The sequence below is a fragment of the Drosophila willistoni genome (genome assembly GCF_018902025.1).
Source record: "Drosophila willistoni isolate 14030-0811.24 chromosome 2R unlocalized genomic scaffold, UCI_dwil_1.1 Seg167, whole genome shotgun sequence".
NCBI classification, from domain to species: domain Eukaryota; kingdom Metazoa; phylum Arthropoda; class Insecta; order Diptera; family Drosophilidae; genus Drosophila; species Drosophila willistoni.
Window position 1 is genome coordinate 7,033,897 of NW_025814050.1, and position 11,168 is coordinate 7,045,064.

An 11,168-nucleotide genomic window follows, 5' to 3' on the forward strand; every position below is an offset into this window, starting at 1 on the left:
AGTTAAAGCTTGATATATATAATATCTCGAGGAGATATTGTATGTGTATTCTTTTAAGCATTTTTTGCTTTAGGAAAGCATAATTTTTAACCACTTTGGGCCGGGATTCATCTCCTCCAATTCCTAGATATGCCCACACTTCTGACGCAACTTTCTGTGCATTCAGTATAAGTTGAATAGTAATTTCCTAGAATTTCACAACCTAAATAATCCCATTTTACACAATCGTCGATGTCAAGTGAGTAGCTATATACGGTTTTTCCATTTTCACACTTAGTTTTCTTTGGCAGCGGTAGCAGAGGCAATTCACATAAACCGTGGAAAGCCATTGGGGCATACCAATCTTCTTTAGCCACACATGTGTCCGAGCACTCGGCTTCAGTGCGAAACGCCCCCTTTGGAAATACACATGGTCGATAGAACTTACACTTATTATCCCAAGAGTCAAATATCCAAGCATCAATAGGGGGACAAGATGAATTTTTCTGGACCTCAACTGATTTAAAGCATCTTTCTATTAACAAAAACATTATGTGAAAAGAAAAAATTTAAATTTTATGGCGAATTCAATTATTCAGTTACCGTTTTCCTTAATCCAACGCACTGTGGTTGGTCCCTTAACACAACTGTACTTGCAATCTGCATATGTAAACATTAAATATAAACATTAAAGCCACAAATACATCCGTAAGAATACCAACCAGTGCATTCGTTAATTGTTGTATTATAATTTCAAACCAATTTTCGAAGACAATCGTTTAAAAAAATTGATAGTGCTAATTCTGTTGGCATGAAGCAGTTATCTAGAAGTAAAAAGGTAACATTTCACTCAGTTCTATAACCTCAATATCACCATCTTAAAACTGAAAATATCAAAGGAATTATAGCAAATATTATCCAAAGTACTTTCATTTTGATCTTATGTCGGTCAGTGAAATTTCATGAGTATTTATACCTTCAACTGAAACAAGTAGCGAAATTAAGTGTGATATTTTCAGTAAAAGTGTAAAGTGAATTAATTTTAATGACATCAGTTGTGCTCTTGTGCATGTAATCTGTAGGAATTCAATTTTTAAGGTGATTGGATAATTAGCTTCGATATGTGTTTTGTTATCTAATGAAACGACAAAAGTATCGCCCCACTTCATACAGCTCCCAAACCAATCAGAAGTAATTTAGTTTCTTTTGCTGACTTATTCCGATTTCCTATTCGTATTTAAAATAAAAACCAAAATCTGATTTAATTTCCACTTGGACCTAATCCTTAATATTCAAATACCAATCTTTATTAAAGGCTTCGCCATATGATGATAGTTGTTATGGATGCATTTAATAGAATTATATGTGAACCAATTCGAAATAAGTATTTTGTACATACATATATTCGATGCATAAACTAGTTCAGAATTCTAAACATCTCTGGATTCTTGACCAAATTTTACTGTTGATAGAATTTGACGGTTCCTAAAATAGCTAAACAGACAACGTACTCACTTTTTGTGCTATATACGATTCTTAATTTTATATATTTATTACATATACTGACTTCAAGCCAGTTTTTATATTTCCATTCCTACAATAAGCAGAACGTTTAGATGCTTAAGGAATATAAATTAAAGACATCAGTTATTTTATTAAGCAACTTATTATCATAGATCGTTTCATATAATCAACTTTGAGATGGGTTGTTGGAATATCGTTGTCTATATATGATTATACCACCTCATTGAAACGTTTTCCAACACATGCACAAAAAGCTTTGGTTCGGTTAACAGACCAAGCAATTCGAAATGCCACACCCTTCAGAGTGAGATATGTGGATGGTTGGAGTCATAATTGAGTGACTCTTTAAAGGTTGCCCCCGAAAATCATACCCTCTAACTACATATCTGTGTAGGAACACAATTTGAGCTGCTGGGCGACTTCTAATTGTCTTTTATTTGTGTTGCATGTTGCCTCGTAATTGCTCTTGTTTGTGCTGTCTCTGATTGTGGGCGTAGGTCATGCTTGAGGGCGCCATATTGCAACATAATTATATTGTTTCACCTTTATTTTTATTTGGCGTTGTTTCCACGTTTTTTTTTTTCTTTTTCCATTACATCTTTTACCCATTTTGTCGACTGTGTCCATGTGCGCGCGCACCGAAAATGACTTTTTAATGACGCAATGATAATTCAATTTGTTTGGTGATTTATGCTTTATGATATTTCATTTTTTGTTCATTCATACAAACACACTTACATCCATATATGTTTTCTGTGTTTTTGTTGCTATTGTAACGAGTTTTCAATACACAGCCCACACATACATACATACATATGTTACTTATAATGCCCACCGAGCACAATATGTTGAAATTGAGAATGTAATTAGTAAGTAAAAACGTTTTAAAACCCAAATCAAATTATCACCAACTTTGGCTTTAACTTTTTAGTAACCAAAATTCCGCAATTTGTTTCCCTTTTGGCTTATTTGTTTTTCTCCTTCTGTGGATTTTTCCCCTTTCTTTGCATAGTTCTTTCTTTTGTGAACAGACTTTTTCCATTTTCTTTTTTCCATATTTCTATATATATATGTATGTGATTTTTTTTTTTTGTATAAATTTTTTCCTCTATCGCTTGCTAAGTGGGTGGCTTTTAATTTTCAAATATTTATGCTGCGCTTGCCGCAAGCCAAAGTAAAAAAACAAAAAATTTAACTTGCAAGATTTATGCACACACATAAAGTGAAGAGGTGCGGTAGAAGAGTCGGGAGGGGTGGAGTGGGGCGTGTGCAGGAATGCAGGAGGCGACTCTCATGGCAAAAACAAAGTTGGGCCAAAGATGTGCTTACACCAGAAAGCCAAACATTAACACATGAAAAAGCTGATCAAGAAATAACACAATCTTAACAAAAATAAAGAAAAGTTCACTTAAAACTGGCTTTATTAATTTAATAAGAAATATGCAATTTTTAAACAAGAACAGCCAGCAAAAATATACATATATAAAACAAATAATTATGTTGTTCTGTAAATAACTTTTTGACTTCCATCTTCTATTCGAAAAATCAAGCAAATAGTAGAGCAATAAAATCAAGAAAATTGTTTACCTTCTCCGTCGTATGTTTTTTTAAAAATCTATTAAAAATTTGATTCTTTCCTAACACGTTGTCAATATTTGTATCAAAATTAATTAAGAATATATAAAAAACCAAATATTTTATGATCCCAGAAGATTTTATTCTATCAAGTATGACATAAAGTGCTCAGAATTATCGAAACATTAAAAAGTTAATTACCAATCTAGATTAAAGCATCACGAATCTTATTTTAAAACTTGCTAAGCTTAACTAAAAATTTTCAAATTTCTTTTAACGATTTTAAATTTTATAAATTATTCCACTTTTTAAGTCGAGTTATGTATATAATATAGAAAAGCTCAATGGATCAGGTGAAAGGGTCTTCATTCTTATAACAAAACTTTGCTAAATGCTTTCTTTGAACAAATTTCTTTCCAATTTTTAAATCAAGCTAAATTTAACTGAATTTTCTATAATTTATATGCTTAATACTTTAAAAAAGGGCTTTAGAAATGACTTGTTTAACATCCCTAACACTCAAAAAAATAAATAATAATGATGGCCTCCAAACTTAATCTAGAATTGGTCTATAAATAAAGACATGGAATGGTTCTAGGAAAGTTTTTCTAAACATCAAACTCCTTGAACGCCAAAAAAACAAAAAACTTTGACTTTAAGTCATAACCAATATTTAAGCTTGAAATATGTTACAGGAAATCCAAAATAAGTGCATATTTTGACCAAATGTCTGCAGGCATTACATCTAGGGAAGCCTGAAAGGCAGAAGCCAGCAGTTAGGACTCCATGAGAGAGGGCACCCTGAGTAGAGGCAGAGGGAGAGGCAGGCCGGGTCGACTTGCAGGCTGCCAGAAGGCAACTCAGCGACTGTCACTGGAAGAGGTGTCAAGTGGCACAGCTTGAGAGAAGAGATCCAGCAGAAGACCAACGACGATGACGACGAAAACGACGACCCGACCTGATGCTGGGCACAAAAAAATATTCTTACAAAACATAATTTATGTTGCGCAAATTTTTAGTGGAGCTTCTCCCTGGTAACTCTGCCTCGGTATCTCCTGCATCCTCCTCCGCATTGTTAACCAGAAAGGCAAGGGCAATGCACTTGTCCCCCCGCCTTGCGTTTGTTTCGTCCCTAACCAGCAAACTCTCGACACATGTTGTAAGCATTTTTTTACTGTGAAATTTATGAGTTGAGTTTGAGGTTGGTGGTCGGTTGGTCTTGGTCTCTCCAGCTCGGTTCTGGGTTCAATGCACTTCTTTTGCTGCTACTTTCACCGAGGACCACTACCAGCAACAACAACAACAACAACAGCAACAAGGAAAAGAAGAAGAAGAAATTGCGGCTAGAAAGAAAAAAAAACGTCTAAAGTAAGCAATGTAAACGTGAAAGCCAACGCCTCCACTTCAAAGTCTGGAAATGCCTTCAACTCGGCCTCTCCCTCTTTGATAAAAAGTAAAAGTCAATTGGCTGACAGGCACAAACTAACTCGCTCGTCCATGTCCAATCGTCCTCAGAGTAGACCGAGATACCGCTAGGCAGTCGGGCAGGCAGGGAGAAAGGAAGCTCGAGCATTTAATTAATTTACCACAAAATGTGGTTTTAGGCTTAAGGCTTATGCATAATCAGTTGAATGAGAAGGTGCACAAGTACAAGGCGATGGCCCAACAACGGATTTGGCCAGCTGCAGGAGACGAGCGAGGGCCAAGGATAGGAAGGAAGGAAGGAAGGAAAATGAGTTGAGCGCGAAACTCGTGACACATCCGTTGCAACTGCTGCTGGTGCTTTTACTGCCGCTGCGTAATGCAATTTCCCAAGCATAAATCCCCAGGCTGATGACAACATGTGTGTGTGTGTGTGTGTGTGTGTGAGTGTGTGTAGAAGCAAATGCAAATGCTGAACACGTAAACAGGTGGAAGGGAGAGAAAACTCAGCAACATAAATGCTGGAAAATCTCCACCTAATGCCCAACTGCTGACGTGAGATGAGAGAAAAACTTTCAACTTCAACTTTTCAACCATTTTTGATGACAGTTGCAGATAATATAGTATATATGTATCTATGTATATATATGTGCATATATTTTCGGGGGACCCTTGCGCAAAGATCCATGCAAAATTCTCAACTAATTTGCTGTGTAAACCATGCAAGGATGCAGAAGACGAAACGTTGATGATGACAATGATAAACTGTTAGTTAGTCACAAGTGAAAAGTTACAACTTTCATAACCAAATTCATCAGGCCGCAACAACCGCAACGTGCCAATGCATCTGTGCAACATGCCAAAGGTTAGGTCATAAATTGAGTTTCTTGTTTCGTTCTATCCTTAACTTGAAATCAAACTAATTCACACAAACTGAAATAACTGAGCAAATGATGGCAATTGGAAGCATTGCGTCTTACATGATGTATAAAGATTTCGTCAATTTCGTCAATAGGTCATTAGGCATTTGTATTTTTCTTTATTTTATTCCAAAGAATGCACTAATATTGTCCTTGCAGGGCGTTTAAATGATTCTTATCGTTAACGGTATTTTCTTTCCACTGGCTACATCAAAAAATATATATCGAATTTCTCAAATAAAGTACATTTAATTCATTAATTTTCAAAATTAACCTTCAACCTGAGTTAAGTTTAAAGGTAATAGAAATGGAATTCCCTATATTGTAATGTACAAGGTGGCGTAAAAGAAGTCATCCAATGTTGTTTGGCTCTAATTTTTTTTTTTTATAGAAAACTTTGATTCTGTTTTTAAATTATGTTTATTTAAACATTGAGAAATTTATTGGCCAAATAAACATAAGCTTTTTTTATTTAGAAAAAAGTTTTGAAGAAACAATAGGCTTAAGTTAAAACAATGTTATTATCATTAACTAAAATTAATGTGAATCTTAATCCATAAATTTGTTTATCTATAAAAGTCAATAAATGAATGAACGAATGCATACGAAAGTGGGATCAGTTCGAAACAAACAATACTCACAATATTGTTGGAGCCCAAACCCTAAGATTGTTTGAGTGTTTTATCTAAAACAGGGTAAACTGAACTCTTTAAATAAGTGGGTTAAATCTCAGAATCTCTTTGTATTATTCCAGAGGAAAAATTTAATTGGATTGAGTTGAATAATCCAAATTTTAGACTTTTTTACTGGAGATAAACAAATACAATAATGTTTAGGAAATCGAAGCAAGTGTCTAAGCAAATTATAAGGATAAGTTGCAAAAATATATAATATTTGAGTCCATAAAACCAATAATGTTCAAGAAATAGTTGGCAAAATGGCGCATTAAAAAATTTCTGGATTTTAAGTCTTCATTATAACTAATTGTAACAAATACAGTGGTGATCTGATTTTCTCCAATACCAAGTATCTTAATAATTTCATAATTTCAGTTATTTATTGATTATTATTGCAAGATAATGTTTCCCAAATTTGGTGATCCTAGCTCTCTCCATTTTTCCGCGAAGGAAATTTTAACACAAAATTACTCCATTTAGGCTGGTCAATTATTTAGCACATTTTACAAATTTATTGGACCAATACCAAAATATAAGCCTTGTCAAACTAAATTTAACTGCTTAGCTAAAAATGTTAAATTTCAAGTTTTCATTAAGTTCTTTGATCCTTCGTCTTGCCGTCTTTTTGTGATAATGGTACATAAATCCTTTTTATTTTTCTAATTAACAACGAAAGGGGACCCAAACTACACTTCGAATGAGGTGTCTTTCATTAAGATCAAGGAATAATAAGTTAGACTTCGTGGCCTTGCTAAAACAAAGGCAATTTCGAAAACAAACCTACTGCTTTTCTTCTTATCTTATCTTGTCTATATTACTTTCTACAATTTAACAGAATTTATCATAGGTTGACATAAGCTTCAAAATGATTCTAACTCAAATTATCCTCTCCTCGAAAATCTTTCCTTTTTTCTTTTTTTTGGTACTTTTGTTTATTCATCCACTTTTCAGTGATTTTTGTAGTACTTAAATTTCAACTGAGAGAATATAATCGCATGGGTAGTTACCCACTTCTATGGCATTTCACTCATTTCTCTAAGCTTTTCTTCCAAGCAATAACTGACTAATTGCTTGAGTCCAAAATGTACACACACACACACATACACAAACATATTTGCATACCTAAAAACCTAACCTCAATTAGAGTCTCTCCTAGTTGAAGAACTTAAACCACATACCAAAATATGGCAGACGCTATATTCATACATACATATATAGTCATATATCATGCTATAGGCACATTTTGCCATCATCCGGATGTAGGAGGCAAATGTGGGCATGGTGCGGGGATGTTTACCAACCACTTTCATGCAATTTTAGTACAATGCCAACGAAAACAACAACAACAACAACAGCTAGGAAAGAGTAACAGCAGCACTTTGCACTTCCGTTTCCGGCAATTATTGTACGAACATAGTTTTTAAGTTCCCCAAGGTCTCACTCTTTTACCCCCAAACACACACACACTCTTTCCATCTCTCTCTCTCCCGCTCTGTCTCTCTAAAGGCTCAGGTGGGGGCAAGTTTTGCCTGCTTAGCAATTTTCTTGAATATTATATGTTTTTTTGACGAAACACAAAAACCCCAGGACAACAGCAACAACAAATAGAGGCAGCAACAGCAACAAAAGCAAGAGCAAGAAACAAAGATTTATTCAAATGTCAACTACAGCATCCCAACCATTGTATACCCTTTCTTATTCGCAGTAGGAAGATTAACTGGAGTAGTTAATTCTAACTAATTCAAATGGTATTATCTTTTGGTTAAACTATGTGAAATATTTTCAAAGTTTAAGATTTAAAGTAGTTACTGACAATTTATGTTTAGGAAGATATATTCCATGGATCTTTTTCCAGTACAAAATCAGGACAAAATTAGGACTAGAATTTTCTGTCTATTAAATTAATCAAATTATGTTGTCATTAACTAGAACAGAGCTTAATTTTGCATCTTTGCCTACCTGTACTTAATTTATTTCTCAGAGAAATAAAACAAATTGTTTTGAATTTCATTTTATTACTATTTTTTAGAAGAGACACACTTCTAAATTGTCAGTATAAACTTTTGAAACTACATTCAAATTTGAAGAACCTAAAATACGTACTATATATAGAGCAAAAGTTTGTTTTGAAAAGAACCAAATGTTAGTTATCCCAGAGGTTCTGGATTGTGACCTGCAACTTAATTGTTCTTTAAAGCACATTCATAATTTAGTTAGAATGTCTTGAGTTTTCAAAGTTTGTGTCACAAACATATAATCAATATCCAAATACCCTCAACAAGCAAGAGGACAAAAGGAAAAAATGAGCCATACAACATAACAACCTTATACATAGAAAATTCAGTGTTGTCGAGCATGAAAAACTTTTTCAATTCGTTGCATTTCAGAATTTGCATAAGCATTTTCACTGAACCCTTTCCATGACTTACCCCGCTTTCGCTCTCACTCTTTCTCTCTCACTCTAAACTCAATTTACACATTTTTCTAGTCAAAAGTTTGCGAGAAAAAAAGGTTTTTCTCTACTATTTTTAATATGTATATATTTTTAGTTTTCTTTGTTGTTGTTACCACTTATTGAGTGCCAAAAAATGTTGTATGCTTTGATGCTTCCAATCAAAATTCAATGCTCCAAAGGATTTGTTTCAATTTATTGTCCAGCAAATGAAAGAAGAAACTACAATCGAGAGTCTCAGAGAGAAGTTGGTATAATTGTAACAAATATTTCTGTTATTTTGGCATAATTTTATGTAGTTTTGTGTGTGTGTGTGTGTGTGTGGGTGGAATACGCCCAAGCCGCACACTTTGATTAATAACCAGCTTGTTATTTTAATTAAACGAATTCTCTCAACTTAATTTATGCAATTCATACGCAATTTCATCATTTTGCACTTGTCATGCAACACAAAATCAACAACCATCTAGGGAGCATGGAGCAGAAAAGGAGGGCGGCATGATGATGACAGAGACAAGGGAACAAGCTGGAAACACTTCGAGTAGCTTGTAAGCTTGGAGAAGTTTGCGGTCTGTGTTAATGTTTGGTCCAAAAAACAGAGGCGTCCTTAGCAGAAGGAGATATTTTAAAGAGAAGGAAATAATAAGAAGAGTGATCTAAAGTTTGAGAAAATGTCGAAGCTCCAACTAATTAACTCCAATTATTATAAACCAGTGCTGGATAGACATGTTTACTACATATGTAGCTCAATGGATCAATGGATCAAAGGCGAACTAGTTTTCAAAAATGATCAGTTGTTTTTCTGTTGCCAATACTTGCAGTGTTTTTTGGTTATCGGTATAACGGATTGAAGTCATTGAAAATCTGAATCAGTGAACAATTGAGCTTAAGAAGTTTAGTTACTCAACACTACCAAAGACAATTATGGCTCATAAAGGTGTACCTTTAAACTTTTATTTAATTTAGCAATTAATATTTTGGAATTTATCTGTTTTAAAAATTCATAAATTTACACTTCTCAATTCGGAAAAAAATAGCTTTGAGAATTCACTGTAATTTTTAATCAAAAGTAAATGTTTTTATTTCAAGGATTGTTGTTCATTGGTTCCTTTATTTCAGGAAAAAGTTTAAATGTTTTAAAATAATATTTTTCACGTTATATTATAAGCATTAGCAAATCTTTACATTTTTCTAAAGATATTAATTATGTATCTTCTTGCTTTTTTAAGTACTAATGGGAGTTACAGTGTTGGAAAATCATTTATACATCGAATTTTCAAGCAGTTTTATAATATATTTTTAATAAATCCATTCGGCCCCTTCTTGATTTATGCCTACGTCTCTGTTTTCTTAGCTTGACAACTGACAACTCATTTTGAATTACAACACAACTAAAGCAGTAAGATGAAGAAGAGACAGACAACAGACAATGATGACAAGTTTGATGAGCAGCTACCATAAGAAACTGTCAGCAAGCAGTGTGTAACTCGACTCATGAACTCTCATTAATTGAAAGCCATGTGTAGGTAGATAGAGGCAAAGAATGTGGGGGAGGAAGAATTGTCAGTGACATGCAAATCCATTGAGTTTAATTAACAAACAGTCAAACTAATCGAAAGCAAGCCCATTCAAAGAGACGCCAAATGAGACCAAGACGAAACTAATTATACATAGACTTATCATTCACTTTCTGTTTCGACACTTGCAGGTCAGCAGCAATAGGCAACCGAAAGCCGTGGTCGAGAAGCGTACATTTGCCAATCACACCGAATGCCATTGCATTGAACGTGCCCGATACGAGGAGAACGAACAGATGTTGACCAAGGAACATGCCACCATTTTAAATTGCAATTGCCCTGCCCATTTCGAGAAGATCCTGCAGGACGATGGACAATGCCGCTGTGATTGCAGTTCGGGCAATGCTGTTTGCAATTCCTTCAAAGAAGGCATTGAACACTTTGCCATGAAGGATCGCAAGTGAGTTGAAAAATCTCAAAAAATCCAACCCCTTAACTCGACCACCATCCCTTGTACCACTCTCTTTTCGTTGCAGGTGCATAGTTTATGGATTATGTAAGCCGCCAACTTGTGCATTTGGCAACTATCTATTGAAGCACGGCCAATGTCCCAAGCAGCCCAGCTACAATGTCATGTCCTAAGGTGTGACGTCCTTTACATACATACAAGTAAACACACACACACACAAATAAAAACCGGATATAGTATTAGTCTCCTGATTATTCAACCAACCAAGGCAGACGAACAATTCGAACGAATAAAAGCAAAAATATGATGAAAAGTGAATTTAGTTGCATATCTCCTATACAAAAAAAAAAGAAAGCGAAAAACAAAAAAAAAAAACAAATTCAAATATATATTATTATATATGTATATGTATATGCTGATCGAAAAACTAATTAGCAAACACAACACACAGATTTTTGTCCTAAAACAAATAATGAAGAAAGAAAAAAAAATAGCTGTAAAAAAACCACATAAAAACAACCAACAATTATAAGACTTTTTCGTGCATGTTTTAATCACAAAAAAAAAAAAACACAAACAAATGAAAAACAAAATAAATTATGGTAGCATTGTTCATAAATGTTTAACAAAGAA

The 11,168-nt window shown here is 34.1% G+C and overlaps 1 protein-coding gene and 1 long non-coding RNA gene across 5 annotated transcripts in view; both read left to right on the top strand.

The window, feature by feature from the left end:
• LOC6644297 (protein PRRC2C) overlaps positions 1-10,905 on the top strand; it is an 86,347-nt gene extending 75,442 nt beyond the window's left edge. For all 4 annotated transcript variants that reach the window (XM_023176772.2, XM_047010670.1, XM_023176769.2 and 1 more), the window contains 2 exons: positions 10,258-10,526; positions 10,603-10,905. In XM_023176772.2, the coding sequence (XP_023032540.2) occupies positions 10,258-10,526; positions 10,603-10,708 (375 nt within the window). In that variant the 3' untranslated portion in view covers positions 10,709-10,905. The remainder of the gene's footprint in view (positions 1-10,257; positions 10,527-10,602) is intronic.
• On the top strand, positions 97-700 carry LOC124460216. Its single transcript, XR_006954151.1, has 2 exons — positions 97-238; positions 291-700. It is a non-coding gene; the product is annotated as an uncharacterized LOC124460216 (long non-coding RNA).
• Positions 10,906-11,168: the final 263 nt, after the last annotated feature.